General features: G+C 48.3%; 12 protein-coding genes across 12 annotated transcripts; 6 read left to right on the top strand and 6 right to left on the bottom strand.

Annotated features, from left to right (window-relative positions):
- The first annotated feature begins 336 nt into the window (after positions 1–336).
- On the top strand, positions 337–1,304 carry DFJ58DRAFT_768328 (ribosomal protein S26e). Its single transcript, XM_041388942.1, has 4 exons — positions 337–455; positions 588–761; positions 820–885; positions 944–1,304. The coding sequence occupies exons 1-4, from the start codon at positions 449–451 to the stop codon at positions 1,078–1,080; spliced, it is 384 nt and encodes a 127-aa protein (XP_041248167.1). The 5' UTR covers positions 337–448; the 3' UTR covers positions 1,081–1,304.
- Positions 1,305–1,717: 413 nt separating this feature from the next.
- On the bottom strand, positions 1,718–3,001 carry DFJ58DRAFT_117311 (uncharacterized protein). Its single transcript, XM_041378700.1, has 5 exons — positions 2,568–3,001; positions 2,341–2,514; positions 2,066–2,279; positions 1,877–1,960; positions 1,718–1,795 (listed from the first exon to the last, which is right to left on the bottom strand). Coding segments are annotated over exons 1-4 (744 nt in total). The 5' UTR covers positions 2,923–3,001; the 3' UTR covers positions 1,718–1,795; positions 1,877–1,959.
- Positions 3,002–3,102: 101 nt separating this feature from the next.
- DFJ58DRAFT_768315 (uncharacterized protein) lies at positions 3,103–4,249 on the top strand. The gene is made up of 7 exons (XM_041388941.1): positions 3,103–3,244; positions 3,270–3,304; positions 3,362–3,428; positions 3,480–3,698; positions 3,748–3,814; positions 3,868–4,007; positions 4,060–4,249. The coding sequence occupies exons 1-7, from the start codon at positions 3,209–3,211 to the stop codon at positions 4,102–4,104; spliced, it is 609 nt and encodes a 202-aa protein (XP_041248165.1). The 5' UTR covers positions 3,103–3,208; the 3' UTR covers positions 4,105–4,249.
- An 855-nt stretch (positions 4,250–5,104) lies between these two features.
- DFJ58DRAFT_768311 (uncharacterized protein) lies at positions 5,105–6,634 on the top strand. Its single transcript, XM_041388940.1, has 4 exons — positions 5,105–5,656; positions 5,771–5,891; positions 5,973–6,157; positions 6,214–6,634. The coding sequence occupies exons 1-4, from the start codon at positions 5,137–5,139 to the stop codon at positions 6,465–6,467; spliced, it is 1,080 nt and encodes a 359-aa protein (XP_041248164.1). The 5' UTR covers positions 5,105–5,136; the 3' UTR covers positions 6,468–6,634.
- DFJ58DRAFT_768309 (uncharacterized protein) lies at positions 6,633–8,398 on the bottom strand. The gene is made up of 2 exons (XM_041388939.1): positions 8,051–8,398; positions 6,633–7,989 (listed from the first exon to the last, which is right to left on the bottom strand). The coding sequence occupies exons 1-2, from the start codon at positions 8,258–8,260 to the stop codon at positions 6,970–6,972; spliced, it is 1,230 nt and encodes a 409-aa protein (XP_041248163.1). The 5' UTR covers positions 8,261–8,398; the 3' UTR covers positions 6,633–6,969.
- Positions 8,399–9,064: 666 nt separating this feature from the next.
- On the bottom strand, positions 9,065–12,356 carry DFJ58DRAFT_742852 (uncharacterized protein). The gene is made up of 16 exons (XM_041387224.1): positions 12,286–12,356; positions 12,102–12,231; positions 11,795–12,046; positions 11,598–11,748; positions 11,404–11,545; positions 11,094–11,351; positions 10,935–11,045; positions 10,673–10,883; positions 10,506–10,616; positions 10,439–10,457; positions 10,078–10,388; positions 9,809–10,012; positions 9,600–9,748; positions 9,516–9,551; positions 9,395–9,464; positions 9,065–9,343 (listed from the first exon to the last, which is right to left on the bottom strand). Exons 1-16 carry the CDS (start codon positions 12,322–12,324, stop codon positions 9,336–9,338), a joined length of 2,202 nt encoding a protein of 733 aa, XP_041248162.1. The 5' UTR covers positions 12,325–12,356; the 3' UTR covers positions 9,065–9,335.
- A 149-nt stretch (positions 12,357–12,505) lies between these two features.
- DFJ58DRAFT_768304 (DNA-directed RNA polymerase III subunit Rpc5) lies at positions 12,506–13,688 on the bottom strand. Its single transcript, XM_041388938.1, has 4 exons — positions 13,221–13,688; positions 13,003–13,163; positions 12,813–12,980; positions 12,506–12,763 (listed from the first exon to the last, which is right to left on the bottom strand). The coding sequence occupies exons 1-4, from the start codon at positions 13,609–13,611 to the stop codon at positions 12,656–12,658; spliced, it is 828 nt and encodes a 275-aa protein (XP_041248161.1). The 5' UTR covers positions 13,612–13,688; the 3' UTR covers positions 12,506–12,655.
- Positions 13,689–14,128: 440 nt separating this feature from the next.
- Positions 14,129–16,366, bottom strand: DFJ58DRAFT_698341 (uncharacterized protein). The gene is made up of 7 exons (XM_041383526.1): positions 15,896–16,366; positions 15,787–15,835; positions 15,588–15,732; positions 15,449–15,532; positions 14,899–15,401; positions 14,737–14,848; positions 14,129–14,680 (listed from the first exon to the last, which is right to left on the bottom strand). The coding sequence occupies exons 1-7, from the start codon at positions 16,267–16,269 to the stop codon at positions 14,163–14,165; spliced, it is 1,785 nt and encodes a 594-aa protein (XP_041248160.1). The 5' UTR covers positions 16,270–16,366; the 3' UTR covers positions 14,129–14,162.
- Positions 16,367–16,455: 89 nt separating this feature from the next.
- Positions 16,456–17,560, top strand: DFJ58DRAFT_679051 (AAA domain-containing protein). Its single transcript, XM_041383169.1, has 4 exons — positions 16,456–16,669; positions 16,719–16,864; positions 16,917–17,434; positions 17,483–17,560. The coding sequence occupies exons 1-3, from the start codon at positions 16,478–16,480 to the stop codon at positions 17,134–17,136; spliced, it is 558 nt and encodes a 185-aa protein (XP_041248159.1). The 5' UTR covers positions 16,456–16,477; the 3' UTR covers positions 17,137–17,434; positions 17,483–17,560.
- A 2,409-nt stretch (positions 17,561–19,969) lies between these two features.
- Positions 19,970–20,654, top strand: DFJ58DRAFT_838118 (uncharacterized protein; the record flags this gene model as incomplete). Its single annotated transcript, XM_041392434.1, has 2 exons — positions 19,970–20,240; positions 20,263–20,654. 2 exons carry the CDS (start codon positions 19,970–19,972, stop codon positions 20,652–20,654), a joined length of 663 nt encoding a protein of 220 aa, XP_041248158.1.
- Positions 20,655–24,240: 3,586 nt separating this feature from the next.
- On the top strand, positions 24,241–25,186 carry DFJ58DRAFT_768293 (uncharacterized protein; the record flags this gene model as incomplete). Its single annotated transcript, XM_041388937.1, has 2 exons — positions 24,241–24,664; positions 24,728–25,186. Coding segments are annotated over 2 exons (519 nt in total), but the record flags the coding sequence as incomplete, so codon positions are not given.
- On the bottom strand, positions 24,837–25,622 carry DFJ58DRAFT_723773 (uncharacterized protein; the record flags this gene model as incomplete). Its single annotated transcript, XM_041385049.1, has 3 exons — positions 24,837–25,037; positions 25,091–25,120; positions 25,179–25,622. 3 exons carry the CDS (start codon positions 25,620–25,622, stop codon positions 24,837–24,839), a joined length of 675 nt encoding a protein of 224 aa, XP_041248156.1.
- Between the last annotated feature and the right edge of the window lie 103 nt (positions 25,623–25,725).

The following is a 25,725-nucleotide window of genomic DNA, read 5'->3' as shown; positions in this document are numbered from 1 at the left end:
ATGAGGCCCACGAAGCGACACATGACATATGACCATATGGACCATGTCAAAGTACCCTCGCAAGAACTCACCGGTTCACTGATGGGCCCAGCACACCTCGACCCTGACTTGAACGTTCTGGACCTGGGCCTGCGCATACCAAAACCATACACAGGGGGTCCGGGGTCCCGTGTACAGTAGTGGCGAAGTCCAACGGACCAACATACACAATCCTCGAACGTCGTGCTGACATGTACGCAGTTTTCGTTGGCATGCGTATCCAATGCTAATAATCAGACGGAGCGCAAAAACAAACGTTGGCGCCGTCGGCCCAAGGTTACGGCAGGTTTGCTGTATTCAGGAAGCGTGAGAGCCTTTGCGGCACTTGCCGTGGCTTCAATTTGGGCTATAGGCGATATCGACGACAAGCAACGTCCGACGACCTCAAGACACCTCGGAACTTTACAACATGGTAAGTCACCTTAGGCCATCTGCGGAACGTCATATGTTTCGTGTACTCGAGCACTGTCTATTTCTTATCGGAAACGCGATGGATTGGCATCAACTCCTCTGGATGCATTGACTCAATCTCTCCCTGACAGACGAAGAAAAGAGAAGAAATGGCGGCCGCAACAAGAAGGGTCGTGGCCACGTCGGTTTCGTTCGCTGCTCGAACTGCTCTCGTTGCGTCGCAAAAGATAAGGCCATCAAGCGCTTCACAGTGAGGAACATGGTTGAGAGCGCCGCCGTTCGAGATATCAGTGAAGCAAGTGTCTACCCAGGTGAGATTATTCGAATGTATTGTCCACACAGGATCTTATGTTTTTGTAACAATGCTAGAATACGTGATTCCAAAACTCTATATCAAAATCGCATATTGTGTATCCTGCGCTATTCACTCGCATGGTGTGTATCCTCAAAACGTTCTTTTGTAACACCTGTCGATCTTATTCATCACCTCTAGTTGTACGTGTACGGTCACGCGAGGGCCGGCGCAACCGCGCTCCTCCCCCACGTATTCGGTGGAAAGACGGCAAGAAGGTCAACCCTGCGGTTGCTGCCGCAGAGGATGCCAAGGCAGCTGCAGCAGGAAAGGCATAAGGCTGAGCGATATCATCACTCGTTTTTTCCCGCTACCGTTAGGGTGTGCGTATTATAGCTAGCTATTTTCTCACCTTTGCGGCAGACTTTGAGATACTACATGTTCTTTTAACGCGCTCACCGCGAATTTCATTCTCCAGCATGCGACTCCCACAGTCGTTGGTGCTCGGACAATTATCGAGTGATACAATCTGAAGCAAAATAAATAAATATCGAGTGTTAAATCGTGATTGATGCATCGATGAGCTTAGGTCCGGACTCCAACTGTTCAAATGCGCGCCATCACAGCTTTATTTTACACTACTAAACTTATAGATCTCGAACCACTCCCAACGCACCATCCAGCGCCACCCTATAGTACTTCAGTCATAACCATGTGCACCCTCCAGCACCTCTCCGCGCTCACCCAGCCGTCCAGCGAGCCCAACTGCACCATCCAGCCCTGCACCCTCACCTCGGTCCGTCTTGGTTACTGGAGGCTAACAAGAACGAGCGACGAGCGTGCTCGACGTTGTTCGAGATATTATGTTGCCCACCACGCGTAGCCTCGAAGGAACGCTGAACTTATGCAAATCGTTTGTGGCACTTAACTGTAGCACTTTTTTTGAGTAGAATGAACTTCAATTACATTGACTAGTGTCACTGTTGGATTCATAACAATGTTATCTCTAGCTTCGCATGTGGGGTGCCCTCGTGGTCTACATACTCAGTCGTACTATAACAGCACAACGTCAGTCAGTTTCGAGTTATTAAGGAGAAATGTAAAAATGCCTCCTCGATTGATAAACAGACTTACTCGTGCATTGCCCAATCGCCCAGCTCTTTCGATATGCGCCAAGTCATTTTGGGAGGAGGCACATAGTCAATGCGCTCGGTGGATCTTTAGTAGCCATTAGCCAACGGAAGCACAAGGGATAGAGATCATTGTGGATCATAAGACAATCAGTGCACCGCAATTCATGGAGTCAGGACAAATTCAACCTACCACCAAGGTGCAAGGGCCAGCAACTTTGTGCCTGTCAATGTTGATGGGATTTTCAGCGCTTCAGGCGAGGTTGCACGGCCAAGTTTCCGGCTGTGTGCCTCGATCAAAAGTACAGCGTCAAGACGCGCTGGCTGGCTGTGCCAAAAACCGATCTCGGCGCTCCATAATCCATTACTAGGCTTTAGCAAGATAAAGCACAGCCACCATATGCGTCCTGCAAGGGGTGCTATCACATCAATGAAGGAACAAAGCGACGGAGACGTGGACTACAACACCCCCTGCAACAAATTCGTGATACCACTTATTTTCAGTAGCAGTACGCAGACGTTTTTGGAACATCCTGATTCGCAAAACAACATTGAACTGATTGGTGAGTTCATCACATGTGTGTACCTGAATCCCATTGGGCGGGCAACCTAAAAGGCCTCTCAAACGTATTTGTTCACTTCCTAGTATCCAAATAAGTGGTCTCTCCAGCGGGACATTGTTATGTGCTACTTACGACGTCCAAGGTTTAGCTGCGTAGACATTGCATGGTTGCTGGTTATCATGCATGCAATGCGCAAGTCGGACGTGCAAACAGAGGAATAGCAGGAAATGAACTTGTTAAACGCCCAAACAGCTCGTGGCCGATTATTCACAATTGCCCAATACAGTGCTGTGTGGCCCTCGATGTTGAGTTGTGTCAGGATGTTGGAAGGCTCGGCAGCTGGGAGAGCAGCAGTGCAGGCATTGACAATTGGCGTCACAGAAGAAGGGGTGAAACTAGGGGCTAAGACAATATCACGGATGCGGGATAGAACAGCTGTACGTTTCTGCTTCATGCGACGAAAGGAAAATACGGATGATTGACTCATTGAATAGGATCTGCTGAGATTGTGTCATACGAAGGAGGTGCGGTAGCAATGGAACTAATGTCATGAAAGACTTTGGAATTGATATTACTATTAATGTGGCGAGTGGTAGAGTATGGATATCTGGATACCGATTACAGCTGTGGAGGTCGGAAGCAATCGTCAGGTGACGCTTACTTAGATGATGTAGTAATTCAACCCTAACACGACCTTAAGTTGTGGGAGTACTAGGCACCTCATTCTCCACACACACCTTGTTCTCTTCCCCTCGATATTCTTGATACTCCCCATGTCGAGCTTTCCCGATTATTATGCGCTGCTCAACGTGTCAAAGACGGCCATCCGCCGAGGAGATCAGACAGGCTTATAAAAGGGAGTCACTCAGGTGCTTTGACAGTCATAACACTAGTAGTACTTTCGACTCAACTATTTAGCTTCGCAGGACTCATCCAGATAGACTTTCCAAAGCCACTGACAACGAGAGAAAGAGGGCCACAGAAAAATTCCAAGTGCGTGCAACACATCTACTCTGGAAAGCACGTTAACCTAGTACTGAGCAGGCCGTAGCCGATGCCTACTATGTTTTATCGGATCCAGTACGACGGAAAGAATATGATGCACTATACTCCTCGACTGGAGCCGGGGATAAAAGCAGTGACCCAAAGGCATCTTCGAATTTCTTCACGCATTTTGCCAGCATGTTTGGCAGTGCAGGCGCAGCACCAGCTCCAGGGCCGAGACCTGATGCTGAGAACGTATTTGCGGACGTCTTTGAAGAGGTTCTACCCCCGTTTTCTTAGCCCTGTATATTAGTTAACTTTTGTGTAGCTTCTCCGTCCGGAGGTCGAGCGTCACGTGCCATGGTGGTCGTACGTCGGCACCGTTTGTGGTGGTGGTCAGTTATCCATCTTCTTATATAATTATCTTAATGAATCATTTATCCAACAGGAATGGGGTTCATAGTCGCTAATCTGCCGGGTCTCGTGATGGGCGCATATGCAGGTAACCGCGTCGGTGCGATACGTGATGCCAAAGGTAAGAGTGTTGCTGCTGTATTCTCCGAACTTGGAGGTAGCCAGAAGGCGGAGGTAAGCATGCAATTCGTTGACTCCATTGTGCCGTCTGACGAGGTCTAACCAGATCTTGCGCGCTTTGGCTGCGAAGGTGCTAGGCGCCGCTATGTAATAGACATGTTATAGTATGCGTCGTACCTATGTTCTATCTTATATTTATGTTCAGAGACCCATGTACTCTATTAGTGTATCGTTAGTTTGTTTTACCCTCAATTCCAAGCCGTCATTAGCGCTGAACGTTGCAACGTTGAACAGAGGTCTCTACTATGTGACATTGTTTGTAACATCAGCCAGTATCAGCCTTGGTTCAATTGTGCATAAATATAAACTTGACGTTGTGGGACCACTTTATCAACTTGAGCGCTTTTTGAAATTAGCTGGTTGCGCACATACGCCGACTACGGCGGTTTCGCACGACCGTAAATGCTGTACAAGTTGGTAAAACTTATCTTGCAAGCTTGAGTACCCAGTGATTTGTTGATCACCCCCAAACTTATCAACAAAACGTTTATTGTGTCCATCTCGTGTTCGTCGGTGAGTAAACTCTGGAGATCACTTGCAACAACCCTCATGCTCATCATGGTTGCACCCATGATTCACTTCACAACCGTAAATGACACAGGATCAGGAGCATGCCATCTGTTATCACTTTGTAACGGACTCGCATTTGAATTATGGTTAACAAGAGGAGTACGTGGTACCTGTCCATGAAACACTCCTCGTCGCACGAATGGACGGACTTTTAGGACGCTCCGTACTCGAGGACGCCAATGATCTCGATGGCACCGACCATACAACAGACTCATCTCGTGATATCGTTTGTGCACGTGAGTTCATATCTGATGAACATTTTCTTGTAGAGAAATAATAAAGTCCAAAAGCATACATGGTCTCGCCAGCATTCAAGAACAATGGAACAGTGGCGTCCTCCAGCCAACCACGTATCCCAGACGACCTGACTACTAGCCTGAGTTCGAGCCCGCCACAGAAAAAATTAAAGCACAAGTCTGCAACTCGGCGTGGCTCACACGCTGAGCTGAGCACTTTCGTGAAACAGGCGACCGTCAGCGGTCGTGCTACTCGGTCTTCGTTCGTCTCGGTGCCCAATACATCTCTTCGGTCTGCAACTAGTATATCGCCTCGGATGTCAGCACGATTGGCAAAGAAGATCCATCCCTTTATTCTTACAAAAAGTCGAGACATCTATCCGTACTTAGCTTCCAAGGATTCCTTGGACTCGGTCGAGTCATTGCGAGAGGATCACGGTGGCGCAGGGAGCTCGACACTTGCAGCACCTACTCTCAAGAAGAAGAAGGGCCCCCTGCGTAACATCAATCTTGCAGATGATAGTGCAAAGGCTGCGCTCATGGAAGAGTGGGCAAACCTTCGCAAGTCTCAAGGAACACTGCTGTCAAGTACGAGTGTAGGTAGGGATACAACGCCACACCTATCGAGCAACCGTGGAAGCCAGGAACCTTGCAATGAAGCGTCTGGTGAAGTGGCTGAACCCAACAAACCGCACCCCGTTCCAGCCAACGACCATATAGAACATACTCATCCTCGGCCTTCCAGCTCCCTGTCTAACCAAGTGACTGAGCCACTCCTAGATTCGGATATGCCTGTCACAAATGAGTCGCTATTCACTCCTTGCGCTCCCGCAGGAGGTATTGGCCCCACATAACAGTTTACCAGATTATGACTTGAGGTACCCGAGCTCGTCCCCGGAGAATATTCATCTAGTGATTGAGGATATGGCTCCATTGCAGAATGTTAATGAGGGGACAATGGAAACAATAGCCCAGGCTTCGCATGTCCCTGTCATGGGTTCTCTAGAGGTTGTGAACCAGCCCCTCCAACTACTTGCTACCGACAGCAAAATCGCGACATTACATTCCCCAAGTAGTCCTATGCTGTCAAAGCTTGATATCCTCCCCGAGACCACGATTTCAACGAGCCCTGCTGCCCCTGTTGAACCTGAAGATTTTCGGCCAGGGCTTCTTCCGCCGTCGATATTGAGCTCGTTGTCTCATCTCAAGCCGATATCGAGGATGTCGTTTTGGGTTTTCACATGCTGGACCTGCATGAGGTGCTTTCGTCATGGGTGCCAGTGTCTCCCACAGCGCCATCTATTTACGTCCCACCTGCTGTGCAGCACTTAATCGCCGGTACTAACCCTAGTTGACATTGCTTTTGACCTGAACTGACTGTTCCTGTCAACCAGCCATGAACCGTCAACTGGACTTTGAATGCCAGGCTCGAAAACGAGCTGAAGAGCTTTATCTAGATGAAATGCGCAAGCGCATTAAGATGGAAGAAGTGGTTGATAGGTTACAGAGGGAACGGGGACAGGTAGAGGAGCAAGGTGCATCTCAGCAGCCTCCCTCATCGCATGCTTCACCGCGTAGGGCTTCGGCGCACGCAAGCCCAGAAGAAGCTGGGCAACAGGATGGTGAAGCTAAACCAACATCCACCTGATACCACTTATCCGAATGTCACGACGGAAGGTTCTTGTGCTTGAGGCATCAAGTCATTTCGCCACTCAACTTGCTTTCGATCTGATTCTACTTCTGCTTTGTCGCAATCTATACGAACTCGACGATCGATACCACAACGATCTCCATACAGATCTCAGGTTTTCATTAGTGCTATCCTTAAGTCGCGTCGAACCTGCATACCATTTATCTCCAAATAATAGTTCAGATACATGATTGATAAAATACAGTTTCGTCGATCACCCAAAAGAAAGAGGGAGCATTCTACAGAACAATTGATTTACTTCAGTGGCAAAGAAATCTGCAAAACCGTGACTGCGGTATCAGAATGTGTGCGTTGGGAAGAATATTGCTGTTAAAAAAAGATTTTGGATCCAGTCCAGACAGAGGTGCATGCGAATAGTATCATATGGAAATGAGGCATAAACAAAGACTTTTGAAAGATAAGATCCTGATAATTGTGGTTGTGGGGGTCGATGCGTCACCTAGTGCCAGAGCTCGCCCACTTGGGAGTCTATCATGACAGAAGGGATATCACGAAGGGCGTCGTAGTCGCCCAGACCCGCCGCACCGTTGGCTATTGCCAGACTAAGAGCCGCAATGGCCTTTTCAGTCCGCGAGGCAGAGGAGGTCAGAGACACATCTTTCTGGCTGGATGCAGAGGATGCGGTGGTGGGATGAGACGATAGAAAGACCGAGTTTTGGTGCGCGGGACTGGAATGTGGTGCCTCAAAGGAACGAGCCGGAGAGCTGAATGAAGGGCCGGATAGAGGTGGACTAAATGTCGTGGTATAAGCAGAATATTTATATGCTGGAGATGATGATGTTGAATGTAATGAGTCGGAGGGAAATGTGGTGTTAAAGGAGTGGCAGGAAAGATCGTCTGCGTCGTCATTGGAGAACGAAGAGTGTGTGGATGCTTGATCTACATATTCTGATAAAGGACTGGACTGCATCTCATCGTTGTCCAAGTCCATGGACCCAAGGCTTGATGCTCGCTTTTGACGCGAGATGGGGAGACCACAAAGTTCTCCGGAGTATATTTGGATATCATCCTCGTCGCTCTCAGAGCTGTTAGACCTCCTGACAGATCTGGTCACGGGGACACTAGGGGAATGCCGCTTCTTCGCTCTTTGTCTATCAGCGGTTCTAGCGCGCTTATATATACCCGATTTTGAACGGGAACGCTCAAAATCACGCATACGCTTTACAAGGCCTTCTCCGCTTACGGCAATACTCCTGCGGAGTTCCCAGAATGCATCCGACCTGAGGCGAGTAGCGTCGGCCTCAGAAATGTCAGAATGCGAGTCCCGAATGCCGACAGAGTTCATGGAGCTCCTTCTTGACTTCTCAGATGCGGTTTCTCTGTGACTTGAGCGGCTAGGAAATAGGAGGAAATCTTCTGGGGTAGTAGCGAACAGTGGAGTGTGGGGAGCAGAAGAACTGAATCCGGAACTGTGGCTATCCGTCGACGCCGGAGTGGACGACCCAGTCATGGAAGGAAGCTGAAAACACACAAGATAATTAGTGACTAAGATATACGTTAGCGATGTCGTTGGCACGAACGGATATATCTCTGCGAAGTCTCTTGCCCGTCCGCCAAAAGTCGAAATTGCGTGTTTGGGAGGACGCAGAGTCTGGAAGGGCGGGGCTATTGCACGATGAGCGAGCTCGTTTGCTTGCTGGACGCCATAGAGTTTTTGGAACGGGCGAGGGCGAGGGTGAGGAAGTGGAGAGAGATCGTCGATGATAATTAAATGTTGACGGAGACGACATGAACCTTGAAGGTAAGAAAGATTGGATGGGACCTCTTCGTCGATGCTGGCGGTGACGAGACCCAAATAAACAATGGAAGGTGGTAGAAGTGGTAGAATGGAAAGAGACTCCTTGACGTTCCGCGTCGCGCAATCAAATGACATACACCATATCAGCTTATATAACGTGGAGCCAGACCCTTAGAATCAAATTCGAACACTAATAAATTCCAAACATCACCGTCTTACCTGCGGGTACCATTTTAAATAGCAAGTACTCTGTACAGTAAGATACGAGATGTGGCTAGCTCCGTTGTACATGGACAGGTGGATGCGTTATGAATGGAAATATGTTCCTCCTCGGTTCAGTGGATTATCAATCATTACTGTCAACCAATGAAGTTGAAGAAATGAAGCCAGTACACTGCATCAAACTTGACTTCCATAGACGAGTTTTCCAACAAGTTGTTCATTCGCTTCCGACCTCCCCGGATTTCAAGAAACCGGAACTTTTGAAAGTCCGGCGTTCCGTCTGTCCGTCTGTCCGATGGTGGTTTCCTCTCGCGTTCGACCCATTTACTGTGCTCGAGGATGTCTTGTATGGGGCATGGAAGCTGACAGAATTTGAAATCCCCCGGATACCTTCCTCAAAGGTGCCTTGTGTCACGCGCTTACCTTTGTCCTAGAAAGAACTTGCGATCATCAGGCCTCAGGTACAACGATGTATGCACCTTATTCGCGCAAAATGTGGGCGCATCTGGGAGGGCGTAGATTCTTACCATATACGTTCAGTGTATATGAGCGGACTAGTCCAGGTCAAGGTGATGTAATGGTCATGCGTGCCCTTCAGGTGATCGCAACCTGTCATAATGTTCGGTGACACCCGTCAAGCCTGGCCAGGGAACCCCTATCCAACGTTGCAATAAAGATGATGCGTGTCCTTATTATCAGCGCCGCTCACCTGGCAGCAATGACGGCGCAGATTGATTTGTGTTTGCGAGTGCGCTCCAGGTGCCTCGAGACTACCATAAAAGTGCCCATTGAGCGAGGATAACTCCTACTACGGTGGAATCTAGGCCTAGAACTCCAGCCCAGCTCTAAGTCGCTAATACTGCAGTGTTAGGAACAATTCTCTGATAAAGTCTGAATAACTGACCACGAAGTACACATACAAGTTGAAACAGACCGTCGATGCGACACGGTATTATGTCAATCGCCGGTGTAGCCTGAACCTATGTTATATGACGTAGCTTGAGAAGGGAAAGTCGGAATCTCACTTGACGCAACTCCCCTGCGTCCGACGTTCGTGCAATCTATCTTCATTGTTTAGCTTTACTTCTACGTCAGGTCCAAGACCCTACCTGCTTCATTAAATCTGCCGCAGGCTTTGAAATCTTCTTCTTCAGCCACGATGAGTAGCCATCCAAGTCGGGACAATCGTCTGAATGTTGAATTCGCTGCAGCACTGATTGAAGGTGCGACGTCCACGGAGAAGACTGCATCACCACGGACTAAGGACCGCATTTATCGATGAGGGATTTCAGGGCAGCATATTGAGGTACGTGCGCACCGGTATGTTCGTCTGCATGCCTCAGCAACTGTGAGAGAGCATCGCATATTGTCGGATTGACAATAAGCGCAAGGGGGCTTTCGTCTCCAAAATAATCTTGCGACCCGATCATCAGGAGAACATTTCGTAGGTAATCCCAGGCCTCTGATTGGGTAAGTGAGTCGGGCAGTCGGCGAGATAAGATGATATGCAAAGCAAATGCAGCTACGGAGCAGATGTGAGAACTTTGCGATGCAATCTCAATTCGACGCTCACAAGCTAGGGCTAACCAGTAGCGGTGTTGTCCATAGCGACTTGCCAGATACTTTCGACATCCGACAATAAAGGAGCATCACAGACCCTAATTCCCGGTTTTCCACGCTGGAATGCCGTTAAACACGAGAGGAAACTCGTGGACAAGTCCTGCAGTTGCTTTTCTGCGGATTCACGACGCAAAGATTTCATCGTGGCCTCGAGGAACTCGATCATTAACTTCTGGTCTGAGATCTGGACATTTGAAAAACATGTGATCGTCAAAAAGTCAAGGAATTGTTTCGCTCTGCGAATATGATTCTTGTCAGGCTTGTCCTCGAGTAGCTGCCTATGAAAACGTAAGTGAGCCAGAAGTATTCCAGTTGGGAAAATGCTTGCATCCGAGTATTGGACATGCCTGATGCAAACGTATTATTATTTGACAATTTACAAAATATAAACCTACTTTTCTCTAGCTCATCACAAAACGTCGGTAATTCCTGTATCGCCTGCTTCCAACCGTCCCTCAAACTTCTGGGCTGCATTCTAGCCATGGCGTGTGTAACGTAGTCGCTAGCTGACGTCAATCACAAGGCTGAGCAACGATTTTAACGCAGGAAGAGTTCGACTCGCCATCGTGTCCGTTGTCAACGCACGAAAGATAAACGAAGAGAAGAGTGAGGTATCTACAGCAATCACTAGACTTGCGAATGCCTAGCAAATCCGAATCGCTCCAATGAACGAAGTACCGGCAGATCTTTAGTAGAACATCCGTTTGAGTTGTGGTGAGATTTCGAGGACGCGGAGCTGAAGAAAGATACACCAAAAGTCGAGAAAAATAGGCCTGCAGCCAAAGCGATCAGAGCATTAGACAGCCAGCCTGCATACTACTCACAAGATATGCACAAATCATATATTTGCCGTGTTCGTCACCAGTAAGGGTCGCCAGCGTAGATATGGTAGTTTGAGGGTCCGAGTCGAAAGCGCAGTGAAGCCATGTAGTCGTCTATTCTTATCAATGGAGGTCCTTCGGAGAAGAAGAGGGAGTCCTAACCAGAAAGATGATGGTCTCCGAATCAGACGCGTTACATTCCGTGAGTAGTCGCCAGGTCCAAGGTACGAAATGCCTCCATAAAATAAGAACGACCCGCGGGGCATCGAGGTCTTGGCAAGGCGATACGACAGTTTGCGCTGAGAGCGTATTGTCGACAAGCATCACAAAACGTAGCAGTCTCATCACTGTCGCTAGCGTGTAAGGTCGAAACGGAACGTCTGTTTCCGTATCTTTTGTACTCGTCGTAAAGTCCACGAGCTGTGATGCATTAATTGTCATCGTTTCGAGCTGCAGAATGAGAAATACGAACAGAGAATAGTGAGAGCAGCATCGCGCAATTCATGCGCTCCTGAAACATATATTGGTGTTGCGCGTGTAGCGGGGAGCACTCTGAGAGTTGCACCACAGTGTGCTGCATAAAGTCTGTGAGATAGGGAAGCAGTGATACCATACTGTTGACACGATCAGGTCTGGCGAGATCAGAAGAGTCAAATGCACACTCACCTGTCGTCCAGTGGTGTATCGACGACCCTTGGATGAAGAGCCAACTGGGGTTGCAATACATATCGCGAGACCAACAGGCGAAGGGCTAAGCGCTTTGCGGCAGGTGAAGCCTTTTCGGACATCAGGATCGACGGGACGGAATCCCACCTATCTAAGCAACATCAATAAGACTGACATCTAACAAGATCGCTGACTACCTGGGAGCTGAGCCGCAGCCCGTAGATTATCTTCCTCTCTTCGTTTTTTCAAAGCTTCAGGAAGCTCATCGTCGAAGTAGCGATCATGCATGGCGCTCGCAACACATGAAACCACATCCCCGAGTCTTGCAAGGACAGCGTCCACCCAAGATATAATGATGGGAATGACTGCGACTTTTGTGAGCTCTTGAACGGCTAGAGCGTGGAACAGACGCCGGTATTGGAACAGCAGATTTAGGAAGGACGGTCGAACTGGAGAATAAGCACCTCATGAGCAGAGGTAAACGAGAGTCATGAATTCACCTACGTAAGTGAGCGAGGCATTCCATCATGCGGCGCACATCATGAGCGGCGGTTGGATTCGTCGAAAGTACGACATGCAAGAACTCTAAGAGTGAGGTCGATGACTCCTGAATGGTTCCATGCAAAGACGCGTCCTGTGCACGTTTGAGTACGATGTTAGTATTCATTGGTTTCGAGAAAGATACAACCTTGCGAATAAGACTGAAATCCAAAGACTCTAATATCATGACAGATGAATTCACGGCGCTGATTGGATCTGAGGAATGGGTTTGGGGCGTGTTCACTAGCTGAGCGACACTATCGCTCAGCGTACTAGTGGTGGAATCATCGGCATGGTCCAATGGGCATGCTTTCTCAGGTGAAAAAGGAACGTCAGACTCTGGCTCAGTCTCACTATCGGACATGAGATACAAGGTGGAGGGGCATGAAAGCAAACCGTCGTCGTCGCTCTTGTATTATTATATTTGCACTGAGTGGCACAGAATAAAGTTGCATCGAAGTCAGAAGCATGACCACCATCTTCGATAGCTACCGTGACCATGCGTTCACCATAAATATCTATAGTCCTTTAATGCCCTTTAGAAAAGCAGTAATATCAGACTTGCATTCTAAATGCTCCTCATTTTGCGAAAATACGGCTTCAAATGCTTCGTGTCCTTCAGCAGTCTACACCAAGTAATCAGCATCCACCAAAAAAGAAAGAAGAAAAGAGTACTTCTCCGTCACAAAAGTCTAGGTCTTCCCAGACTTCGTCTTCTTCAGCTCGGATGGCAAGCAGCATTTCACGTCGCACGGCAGATAGACCTCCTTGCAAATTACCCTTATCATCCGCAGCTTTTCGCGCAGACACTTGAACCTCTTTCACTTCAAGCGGTTTTTTTTTCTTTCTTTGATGTAGTTTGTACTGGCGGCGGCTCATCAGGATCAGGCGGAGGACCGTCGTCAGAATCATCATCAGAGCCAGTATCGCCTCTCGAACGTCGACTCTTTCGAGACATGATATCCAAGTACGTCAGCGTCGGTCGAAACTGATGAGTTTCGCCGATGGGTTGCAGATGTAATTGACCTTCGCACACTAGATGAGACCGAACGGCATCGCCACAGACGGTGATGTATCACGGACCATTACGAACCACTCCCAACATATACGCGCCCTCCTGCGGTATCAGTTCGCTCCGCATGCGCGCTTCGGCCAACCGCGGGTCCTCCCCTTCCATCTGCTTCATCTTCCCAACATCCTGATTTTTTTCACGGTCATCCTCTTGTCGAGCAGCACCAAGCTCTTTGCTCCGTTCACCATTCCACACCTCTGGGCGCGGATCCACTGGTACATGGATCTCTAATCTCCGCGTGATTGGCTTTATTCGTGCGCGAATTCGTTTTCCGCTGACTGCAGCAGCAGGTGGTGTTTGCAATGGACGAGAAAGAAGCGGAAATTGATGGATGTGCACGTTTGGACTGAGACTGTTTGAATAGTGGATAGGCAGCACGCTGATGAGCTCGTCGTCGTCCATTGCAAACCCTGAGCTTTGATAGACTGATCGTGGGAGTTTTTATTATTAGGCCTTAACTTTAAGGGACGGTCACGATCATGATTCGTCTGATAGGCGCGCGTCTTGGAAACATGTACGTATCACTTTCCTTTCGCATGTACAAGCGCCTACTACAAGCGCCTAAGCATCATTTCCTGATATATAACTGCAATAAGTAGTATGCGCGCTCCTCATCTCCGTATTGCGGGTATCGACACCCATGCGCAAACCAACAACGTCACCACTGAAACGCGGACTCCTTTGGCTAGAATTCGTATTATCCCTTAATTTATATTCAGTACATTAACCCCCAGGATAGGCCACAAGGCACCGCGTCTTCAGAGCGGTATATAAATAAAGAAATTCTCTCTCTCTCATCTCCGTATTGCTGACTTCTCAGTATCACGTCTGGTAACCCGAAGTAACGACACGTGCATCATGGTCTAGACTTGTGTCTTTCTGCGGCATGACGACTGCCGATGACTTCATCAGCTCAGCTCAGTAGCAGTGCAAGTGAATTGGAAATGCAATGTCTATGTTACAATATGACTAGCTTGCAATGAAGGTTGATTGTCCAGGTCAGGACGTGGTGATAAACTAGGTAAACTATCATTATACTGGTGCCCCAAGAAAACCCTCTCCGTGAGTTTCGTACCGCTTCTACGACAAGATGAAAGGTCATCGGGGAAAGAATCGACTTCGGGCGTGGATGGATGGGTGGGTAGGACGGTATTAGGGCGGGTTTCTTCTTGGTGGCGAGATAACGCGTTGGAATGAGGATCTCCTCGTAGGGAACGGGAGGTTGTGGAGGGGTCGCGTAGAGCATCGGCATCGTACCGACGACTCGTCGGACGCCGGGTGCGCACTTGGAATGAGCGTCCAAATGAAGACCTAGGAGCTCTTACCCTCCCTTCCGTCAAAAGTTCCGCGGTACTGCGGTCTGTACGCAAATTATGATGCCAAGCGCTAGGCTGCTGTAAAAGGGCTTCGTTTTCGTGGCGGCGGATGACACGACTGAAACTGTGGATCACAAGACACGAGATCAAGGCCCCTGCATCAGTGTGAGTTTTCATAACACTGGATGTGGGTTGAGTGGGGCTAACTCACAGTCAAAGGCCATCCAAGCTACGTGATCGGCTGAGTCCGAGCTGTTAACACCGACTATAGTCATTATGACCGAAACGACGGTGGAAACGGTGATGAAGGTGGTATAGAATAACTGGATAAGCACGTAAGGTTGGAAAAGATTAACCACAAAGACGAGCTTACTTCATCTCTCATCACTTCTCCAAACAACGCTACTCGAGGCATATATCGACTTATGCGACTTATGGACGAGATGGCAGGAGAAGAGGACCGACGAGGGATTGGGACGTCATTGCAAATATTTGGAAGTGTGGTGGAGACGCGGATTGTGGATGTGCGAGTGAGAGGGGATTCTGTAGGCAGCGAGGGGATGGGCGGTCTAGAGGGGACATTCTCCGGATCACGCAATCTTTCACCGGTACGAAACTTGGAAAGACCGCCCATGGGAATGCTCGGGTCATGAGAGAGAGACCGAGTTCTACGAGATCTTGGGGAAAATGGAGGATTATCTACAGTAGGAACGTAATCCCACCAGCCGCGGCGACTGTGAGTGGTCTTGTGACTCTCGATGCTCTCTTTTTTTCGGGTGTCTAGATGGGGATCTGCGACATCGTCAAGAGAGAGTGATACGTTAATTCTGCCTCGGACGGCGGCGGAACTATGTGATTTCCAAACAGCATAAAGAACTGTAATGATGAGTCTCGTTAGGGTAATATAATAAGTTTGAACTCACAGCAAAGACAAACGAATAGCGATTCGATGAATAAAAGTATTATGAAAGCATATGTGATGGCATTAGATGGTCGATAGCAGCGGCCTGTTTTTGTTATTTAGTAGATGAAAGTGGGATGAGGAAAAGTCAAAAGAAGCACCTGCAAGACTGCGATAACTGTCAAGTGATGCAAGATCTAGAGCGAGAAGAACAATTGCAGCAGTCCTGAGCGCAACCAAGACGACTAGAACTAAGCGAGAGTTGTCTAGACACCGGTAGGCCTTTACGCCCAGGATACCGGATATCTATGTAGAGAAGTTAGTTGTGAAGGGATAATGAATATGAGTTACGGAGCGTACCAATAAAGATAAAGATATTCCTGTACTAGCGACCACAATGCGCATGATGCTGATTACGTAATAAAATCAGTTGGGAGTTAACATTTGAAAAGATATAGGATTGACAAACAGTTTGCAATCGAAATTGGGGTTAAATTGGGCGATAAGCAAGGACAAGATGGAGACAGGTGCGAGAAGTTGACTAAGGAATAGAGTGTACAAGAGACTCTTCTTGCGAACTCTACCTGACCATAAGAATGCGGCTGAGAGTGTTGTATTCCTAGCGAATACGGTGAGGAGGGATGCCATGATGACGAGAGCAAGGTAAGTAGTGGAAAGGTCGTTGAAGAATGGGGGTGCGATGAGGGTGCCATCGCCAAATAAATGGTAAACGGAGCCCTTAGTTGGTAGACCTGAGGCGGATATTGTGATGATTGTATTGAGTTGTATGATGATAGGGGATGGTGGTGAATAGTATGTACGGGTTGGGGGAGAACCGTCCATAGTACTTGAAAGAGTACATGAGGAGAGTTAGCAAGTTTACTAGTCAAGCGAACGGAAGCTTCTCAAAAAGTGTAGATTGGATTGATGACGGTCGTCCGCTCAAAATGCAAATGACAGCATTAATCCGATCACCGCTCTCAATTTAGTATCCAACCCTCGGATTAAATTTCCGTCCTTTCTTACATAATTCACGCGACCAGTACTCAATATGCTACAACGTTACCCCGTTATCATCATCACTGGAACTCCAGGTACTGGAAAGTCAACTCATGCTCAACTCCTACAAGATGCCTCCCCAGTCCCTTTAAAACACATCAACGTCGGTGAATTAGTAAAAGACAATGGCTTTCATCACGGGTTTGATGAACAATGGCAAACTTACACAGTAGACGAAGACAAGGTCCGCGGACATCCATCATCTACTTCCATATCTCATTAGTCAATATTAGCTCTTAGACGAACTTGAACCATTGGCATCTGCCGGCGGAATAATTCTCGACTGGCACACTTGTGAAATTTTCCCTGAACGATGGGCAGATCTAGTCGTCGTTCTACGCTGCAATCATACCCTGCTCTGGGAACGTCTCGAAAAACGGTGCGTACCCCCTACTACAATCGAAATCAGTCCAGATCTGATGCGATCGCAGTAATTACTCTCTTAAAAAGATACAGGAAAACAATGAAGCGGAGATAATGGAAGTCGTCCTCCAAGAAGCCCGAGACTCCTACCCCCAACAGATTATTGTTGATCTCAAAAGCGAATCTTCTCAGGACCTGGAAAAGAATGTGGCAAACATCGTTGAATGGATAAATCAGTGGTTGAAAGATAACATTCCCGAAGATGAGGAAGATAACAACTCTTTCTAGCAATCGCGCAGTACCCGCCTCTCGAATAGATTCCTCATTACGCCTTGCGCCCAATGGCATCGGTACCGTGCGCGCCTGTTATAGAAAGATACCGACTTCCATATCAGAGACTAACCTTGGGCAGCCTTTATTGAAAGTTTATCTGACAGGATAACTTACATAACTAATTCAAGATCTATATGTACACATTGACGTGTGACGTCACCCCACCTGAGCTGAGACCTCTCCTCCGGTGTACTAGACATGATAAACGAGGTGCTGCGGTCCTGTCAAGAATGAGAGCGCACTAGTCCTTCCGGTCAGGCTATATGTTCTCCTAGGAGTTATGTCTGACCTTTAGGTTCAGATTACCACTATCATACCTAATAATACAGTTCTCCTGTACCTGTGGTGCTACGCCTATTTGCAAAAATGTATGTCCGAGGAATACGTTCGCGGGAGATACCCCTGCGGTGGACGGCCCGACGGTACCTTCGCACAGCCGTCACAACATGACTCGGAACATGAGGACTCAGAGCCTGGATGTAAGCGATAGCTGCGGAACTACAAAAGCAAGCGATGGTTCCTGGCTTCAGTCATTACACTGTCAATGTCAAGAGTACTGCGGCCATACCTCCACTTGACATGGCTGTATGGTCATGTGGATCTCTCAGGCGTGCGCGTGTGATGTGCGGAAGCCCTGGTACGCGTATCTTAGTGTATTGTGGCCCATTTGCAGAAGAGCCAACGGGCCACGATACACTCAGTGCGCTCACAGCTCAGGCTGCATTACTTACATGAGTGTTGCCAGCAGAGTATCGTATCTCACCGCATCATCACATCCTTGTAATAGGGACTAGTTCGGATCCTGATAGAATAAAGATAGTCACATGAGTCAGTGTAGTCACAATAGCACACTGACGTTTGGACCCCGTTCTTTCATAAACCTGCGAAATTTTACCATCGCCAGACAACTGAAGACCGGTGGAAAGAAGGCCCAGAGCCAGTTATCTGATGATAGTAAAAACGATTTGGCTGAAGTGTTGTGCGCACCCGTATGCCCCCGGATCTGATAAATACAAAGATCCTTATCGAGTATGCATTAAGAATAGAAGGCGTGCCTAGTTGGGAATGGCCTCCGAAGCTTACGCATGATGCAGTCCATCAACTACTAGTAGGTAGCGCTGTCCATTTCAACGACGTAAGTCTGCCACGAGTCGTGTAGCGAGAACTTCGGGAAGTGATGAATGAGTGAATGAGGGTCTATTTCCTGCTCAGTGGTGATGGAAATTTGACAAGTACAGACCTGGTTTTATATGTAGAGGGACTCGGTCAAGTCACAAAGCAAGGCGAAGAAAGGGAGTGGCTCAATATTCAATGCCGTACAAAGGCAAGTTCATCTCAAAAGAGAACTCCTTACAAAGGTCCCGAGCAGAAACAAAACGTCCAGAAAGGAATAAGTAGTTCCAAAAAGAAGCGAGATGACAACGGAACGGCTAGGACGCTGGGCGGCATTCTAAACCCAAGTTGGAGAACTGGGACTGTGATATCGCTGTATGCACTGGTGTTCAGTCCCAGGCAGGAGCACCCTATTTTCTGTCCCGCGGCATATGCATCACACCTGACCGCAAACAGGTGGACGATACCAGATCCATCTAAGTATTGAATGTAGACGTCACTTGGAACTGGGACAACAAATGCGAAATTGTTGTATGCTCGAGTTTTGAACTGAGAGACCAAACAACGGCATTACATTTTCCTTCCCGCAGCACTCGCAGCTGACTGCGAACAAGACATATTATACTAGATTCATCTCAATGGCAGATCACAGAAGGGCACCGCCCACATGCGGATTTCCTTGCGAGTCTGGGCCGACAACAGATGGGTTCGGGGCGATTCCGCGCGCGAACTCGTTGTGGACAGCGAGTGGGTTTGTACATCCCTGTCCTTCAATCGAAACATCATCAAGTTCGTCACGAAATGTATGATGTATTGTATGGCGGCCGGAATTGCCATCCATCCACCCTAGTTTAGTAGCACGCGGACATCGTGATCACTCTATACTAGAATAGCTCCTGCTTCCGGACCTCTCAATAAGTATAGGGCACGCAACTCGCTTGCTGATCTACACACCTTTCAACATACCAGAGATGCCCATCCGTCCGATAATGCATGAAATATCGAGCATCCGGTATTGCATTACGGTTTCTGACACATAAACAGTTCGAGACGGTGGTATACCACGTATACCGAGGCCCGTCGCAAGGTCAGCGCTGATTCGTGCGTCGAATAAGGACGGAAAGACCTATCAAATAGGCTCCAGTCAGAAGAGTGAGGCATGGTCGCGTTGGCACGATGAATTGGGGCTCCATCTAAAGAATGCGCCTAGGGATGTGCTGTACTACAGGTGACACAATTCGGTGAAATGACAAGGTATCAGCGCATGCGTCGGACAGGAGGACGTGATTGTCTGGTCGAGACTGTCGGCTGTTTAGTTTATGTGACGCTTGACATACTTATTGGTGAGATAGTTGGTCAGTGGTGCGTGTAAGTGGTGCGACGATCCTCTGAGAGCTCTGCTTTTATTCTGAAGTCGCAATGTTGAAAAGCAGACAAAATTCCAACGAACAGATTTGAACGAATCAGGCTAAGTGCAAGGTAGATGCCGGTCTGTGGGAAAACCTTGTGATAAATTCCAACAAAGCCCTCCTCCACTATAACTTAAGAGTCATACCGTCACATTTCTTCCCTTGAAATATGACCTTGCAAACTAGGAATTAATCAGGTAGGGCGAGGATGCACAGAACATTTTAACATAACTAATCATGACCATCTCCATGGCGCGTTGCAAGTCATGTCAATGTCCAAAGACCTTGAGCTGCAAATTTCCACACTTCGCAAATCACGATGGGTCAACCTCTCTGGACTCGTTGATTGTGCTACGAAACGTCTTTCGAAACCTACTTGCCAATCCATCCAACTTCTCGGAAGGGGTAGCTACAATACCGTCTACAGACTAGTCTTCGCCGACGACACCGAGATCGCCGCTAGCGTGTCAGCGTATGATGACGAGGACTTTAATCCCCAGGCAAAGCTGTCTGAGATAGCCACCATGCAGTTTGTTCGTGCGTCCTGGCTCGTATCCAGGTATCCAGGTCCCACAAGTCCACGCTTGGGACGTTACATTTTCTAATCCAGCTGGTGCGCCGTATGTTCTCATGGACGTTGTCCACGGACGAAAGCTTGACAATCTCACCAACGATGACAACAAGCTTCGTGGTCTGGATGGTATGTCAGAAGTACAGCAACTAGCCGTCACCAAAGCTCTGGCAAAACTACAAACTACTTTGTCGGCACCCGTACCGTTTGATGAGATCGGCAGCATTACCTTCAATGATGAAGGAGGCTTTATCATGGGACCACTCTTCACTATCACGCAGAATAACCTTGGGGGACCATATCAATCCCTCATGGATCTCTGGAGGGCCCGGTTGGAGCATGAGAATCTTGCATGCTCTGAGGGAATGGTCAAGGCTTGAAACAGGAGCAGCTTTCTCGATCACTTCTCGGAGCCCAAATGCACCCCTCAAAAATTTTCAGAACTATTTCAACTTCTTTCCTCGCTCATACCTCATTTCGTCCCTCCATCGCCTTACCTCCCCTTGGCCTTATACCATCCCGACCTCGCACTCCGTAACATATTTTTTGACCCAATTGACGACACGAAGATCGTAGGGCTCATAGACTGGGGCGGCGCACAGATTCTCCCCCTTATGCTCACCGCCAAAGTTTCCAGACGACTTGAATTCGACCGGAGAGGATCCCTGTGAGAGACCGGGGATCCCCGGCGAGGGTTGGAACGCTGTCCCGCATGACTGGACTTCGTTCGGAGACACTTCCAAGTGGCCGAATGTCTTCCGGGGCCCAAACGATCAAGTAGATCTGACCATTCGAGCGAGCGTCATGATCAAACGGTATTACCTCCGCCAGCACTTTGGTGTATGTTTTGCGCAGGAGAACCATGATAGATATGGTGACTATAATCTTGGTCGCGCGATGTTGTTCGCGCATGCGCCGTATTATCTCAAGTTCCATGAGATCATCACGGGGGCTGGACTTCTTTGGTCGATCATGCCGAGTGGATACGTGAGACATATTGGCGATTAAATGCGGTCAAGCAGGATGGTCGGAGCACTGCATTGATTGTTGGTCCAAACGTTTATCGCAGCTCCACGGAAAAGTCTGTGTTTGACTTGAACATCTTCGAGAAACAGTTATCCGAAGATGTCCAAGATGGGGAAGAAGGAAAGGACACGAAAGTAGATAGTACGTGGCAAGACTCTGTATAGCCCGAAAATATCATACACCCTAATTGATCGATTCGGTCTTAGCATTCGTCATATCGCGTTATTGCTTCACCATCCTTGTTCTGTCAATGTTAGCTGCGACATTTGCGATGAAGTTGGAGCACCTTACCAGACCTTGATAGCTTTGATCATCTCATCGATGATAGTCTTGGTACTCTCAGTCCAACTAGACGACTCGTATGTCACATACGCCTCTGTCCTCCCTTTCCGCGCGACGATCGTGACATACGTTGGCGGTTTTCCACTCGTACACATCGACTTCGTCTGGAAGGTGATGTCCGTTTTGGACTGCGACTTTCCGTCACCGTGCCAAGAGGTGTACTTCCCCATTCCATACGCCTTTTCAACATTCTCCGGATCTATGTTCTCCAGATACTGTTTCACTTGCTTGAGATCTTTCTTGGATACACTTTCCTGTAGGTGTCTACTAAGTTAACGAGGGGGAGGGATGTATTGGTATGGGAAAACCTACGTTGACGTGGGCAGACATTATGTTGGACGATTCTTAGCGATATATCTGGCAATCTGAAGATGTACTTATATAGGCCGGGTTGTCAAATGGGTTGCGCCCATGTGAATGGGACAGTGCCTTACACTGGTGACCAGCCCGTCTCTAACGTACCTTCCACATAGCATGAACGGTCCTGAAGCCGAAATAGGTTCATACTATGTACTGCCATTTTGGTACAGGCTATAGTGTCATCATAGTATACTTACTCTCATTACAATAAATGCATGATATATTCCTGCCTTTGATCTCAACGGGGGAAGGATACTAGTATATCACTGCGTGTTGCACAAAAGTTTAATGGTGGGCTGTTGAGTCTTAGCAGATCCTGTGTCAGGATCCTGCCAGATATAGCTTCTGACCTTTGTAGTGAGGGTGGTAGAGAGGCTTCTTGAAAAGCTACGTATCGAGTCAAGGGTATGGACCCCAATGATGGTTCCATTATTCCGCATTCATATGCGTATCATATCGTAGTAAACGGCGCTCTGCCGCACCAGACTGTCCCTGACACCTACTTATGACAGACAATTTATTAGTTTGATCAAATTTTGATGAGTTCTACCTTTACGGTTTCAGCGCACCCTACAAGTAAAAACGGAATACAAGGCACCAGACCCTTATAGTACACATGTAACATCGTGTTCGCTGTTCAGCAATCTACGACCAATCATCGCGAGCGCACGGCGGGACTCGGCCATGCTCGCCACAGCAAGAAGTAGCTTGAGAGTTCAATGTGTTTCAGCACTGCCAGAGACAGAAATTTTCAGAGGTGGCAAAGACAGAAGCACGATGCTGAGGGTGGCAGAGGCTCATAATATACTAAAGCAATTATGATTCGAATCAGATGACAGAGCTTAGCGGCAGGCAAGATTACACGAGATACTCAAGGAGGACATTTGGAAAGAAATGTGGACACAGGCTATCTGAATAGAGAACAATCAGCAATAGCAGAAGCACAGCCAACTGACAGCTGTAGCCTACAATCAGAGAAGTGTCAGAATACCACGCATGAGGAGAGTCTAACACCAGTGAGCGCAACAGGAACACCATGGACCCCCCGTCTAGGACGTAAGCACTTTAGCGTACAACCGGACAAATTCATTGCCAAAATCCACTCCCACTAAAGTGAGTGTCGGGGACTCACCTTGGTATCCTACCCCTCACCCTTTTGCGGCTGTGGTTTCGCGGTATCCTGGTCTATGGTGTTCCTCGTTTGATAATTACGAGATCCTCGTTGAGCATTAAGAACAGAAGGAGAAACTCGTACCCAGTTGGGGTTGGGGCATGCATAAACCATCACCCCAACCACAACTAGGTAGCGCTGCCCATTTCAATGATGTAATACCAAGTCTGCCACGAGTCGTGTAGCGAACTCAGCGAGTTCGAAACGGAAAAGAATAGATCGAGAGTGACGAGTGGGTGAATTGGAGTTGGGCATGCATGATGCATCAGCTTCGGCACCGGCCTCAACAGTACTAGCGCTGCCCATTTCAATGCTGTAAGTTCTGCCACGTCACAGTAGCAATGACTTAGCAAATTCGGGAGGGAAGAGGGTAGATCAAGAGTGAGGAGTTAGTGAATGGCTGCTGGAATGAAAGGTACAGACCTGCTTTAATATGTAGAGGAACAAGTCGCACTGAAGCAAGGTGAAGAAAGGGAGTGGCTCAATGCCGCGGCGATACAAAGGGAGTCCATCGTCAGAGGAGTATCAATTGCACTCCTTAAAAGGTCCTGAGCAGAAACAAAGCACCCAGAAAGTGACAAGTAGCTCCAAAAAGAAACGAAGAAACAATGGAACAGCTAAGACGTGTACTAAAGATGACAGTCTGAATCCTCGGAGGACTAGAACGATCAATGTGAGAATGTTGCATGGACGAGTTTTGAACAAATCCAGCAGCATTTTCGTATCTTCCGTCCCGCAGCATCGCAGCTAACTGCAGACAGGTAGACGATACTAGATCCATCTCAGTGATGGATGTAGACAAGTAAGAGTAATGTCAAGTATAAGTGACCACTAGAAAACCGTGGTTGAATAACAAATAACAATGTCGTGCAGACCCCAGCTCATGAAGAAACCCACTTACGAACATGGCGCATCGTTAGACCTAACGGCATGGCGGCTGACAACGCAGCCAAGGCAGTCGACCCCAGACCAACGAGAGGATCCTTCAATGTGAGAGACCGGGGATCCCCGATGAGGGTTGAAACGCTGTCCCGCATGACTGGACTTCGTTCGGTGACACTTCCAAGTGGCCGAATGTCTTCCGGGGCCCAAACGATCAAGTAGATCTGACCATTCGAGCAAGCGTCATGATCAAGCGGTATTACCTCCGCCAGCACTTTGGTGTATGTTTTGCGCAGGAGAACCATGATAGATATGGTGACTGTAATCTTGGTCGCGCGATGTTGTTCGCGCATGCACCGTGTTATCTCAAGTTCCATGAGATCATCACGGGCGGCTGGACTTCTTTGGTCGATCATGCCGAGTGGATACGTGAGACATATTGGCGATTAAATGCGGTCAAGCAGGATGGTCGGAGCGCTGCATTGATTATCGGTCCAAACGTCTACCGCAGCTCCACGGAAAAGCCAGTGTTTCGATCGAACATCTTCGAGAAACAGTTATCCGAAGATGTCCAAGATGGGGAAGAAGGAAAGAACATGAATGTAGATAGTACGCGGCAAGATTCTGTACAGCACGAAAATAGCATACCCTAACTGATCGATTCGGTCTTAGCATTCGTCATATCGCGTTATTGCTTCACCATCCTTGTTCTGTCAATGTTAGCTGCGACATTTGTGATGAAGTTGGAGCACCCTACTAGACCTTAATAGCTTTGATCATCTCAGTCGATGATAGTCTTGGTACTCTCAGTGCAACTAGACGACTCGTATGTCACATACGCCTCTGTCCTCCCTTTCCGCGCGACGATCGTGATATACGTTGGCGGTTTTCCGCTCGTACACATCGACTTCGTCTGGAACGGTGATGTCCGTTTTGGACTGCGACTTTCCGTCACCATGCCAAGGGGTGTACCTCCCCATTTCTATACAACTTTTCAACATTATCTGGGTCTATGTTCTCCAGATACTGTTTCACTTGCTTGAGATCTTTCTTGGATGCACGTTCCTGTAGGTGTCTGCTAAGTTCACGAGGCGGAGGAATGCATTGGTATGGGAAAACCTACCGTGACGTTGACGTGGGCAGACCTCTTCACCATGCTACTTGGACCAGCCTGGGAGGTCTGCGCTGTCATGGTCATGGTCGGTCGGTCCTCTGCTGTGGATGGTAGCTTGAAGGTACCACCCGTGGATACGACTGGCAGGGAGAAACTTGGGCGGTAGTCACCGAGGTTTGGCTGCACGAGGGGGAGAGGTGATGGTGGGATGGGATCTGCATCTGGCTTTGGATCGCGAAAGTCTTGGTAGATCTCAGGACGATCCATACCATGATGCAGTGGCATCGGGGGGTAGGGAAGTCCACGAGCTTCATGAGGGAGGTCGTCACTGTAGATATCGAGCTGGGGCCGTGGGTCAGGGTCGAGGCGTAGATTGGGGACGACGTCGGAGTTGAGGTCCTCCGAGCCATTATTGCCGAAGGGCACTTCACCATCGCTAGAGGTAGGCTGCATCATGCAAGCAATCTGGCAGACATGCATCACAGTTAGTTTGATTAAGTCATTCAACGTGAGCTGAGATTTCTGCGATAGGAAGGAATTGATTTACGATACGGTA

This window comes from Suillus subalutaceus (assembly GCF_016647625.1).
Source record: "Suillus subalutaceus strain FC151 chromosome Unknown DFJ58scaffold_15, whole genome shotgun sequence".
NCBI classification, from domain to species: Eukaryota; Fungi; Basidiomycota; class Agaricomycetes; order Boletales; family Suillaceae; genus Suillus; species Suillus subalutaceus.
This window is presented reverse-complemented; position numbering and strand designations above follow the sequence as displayed.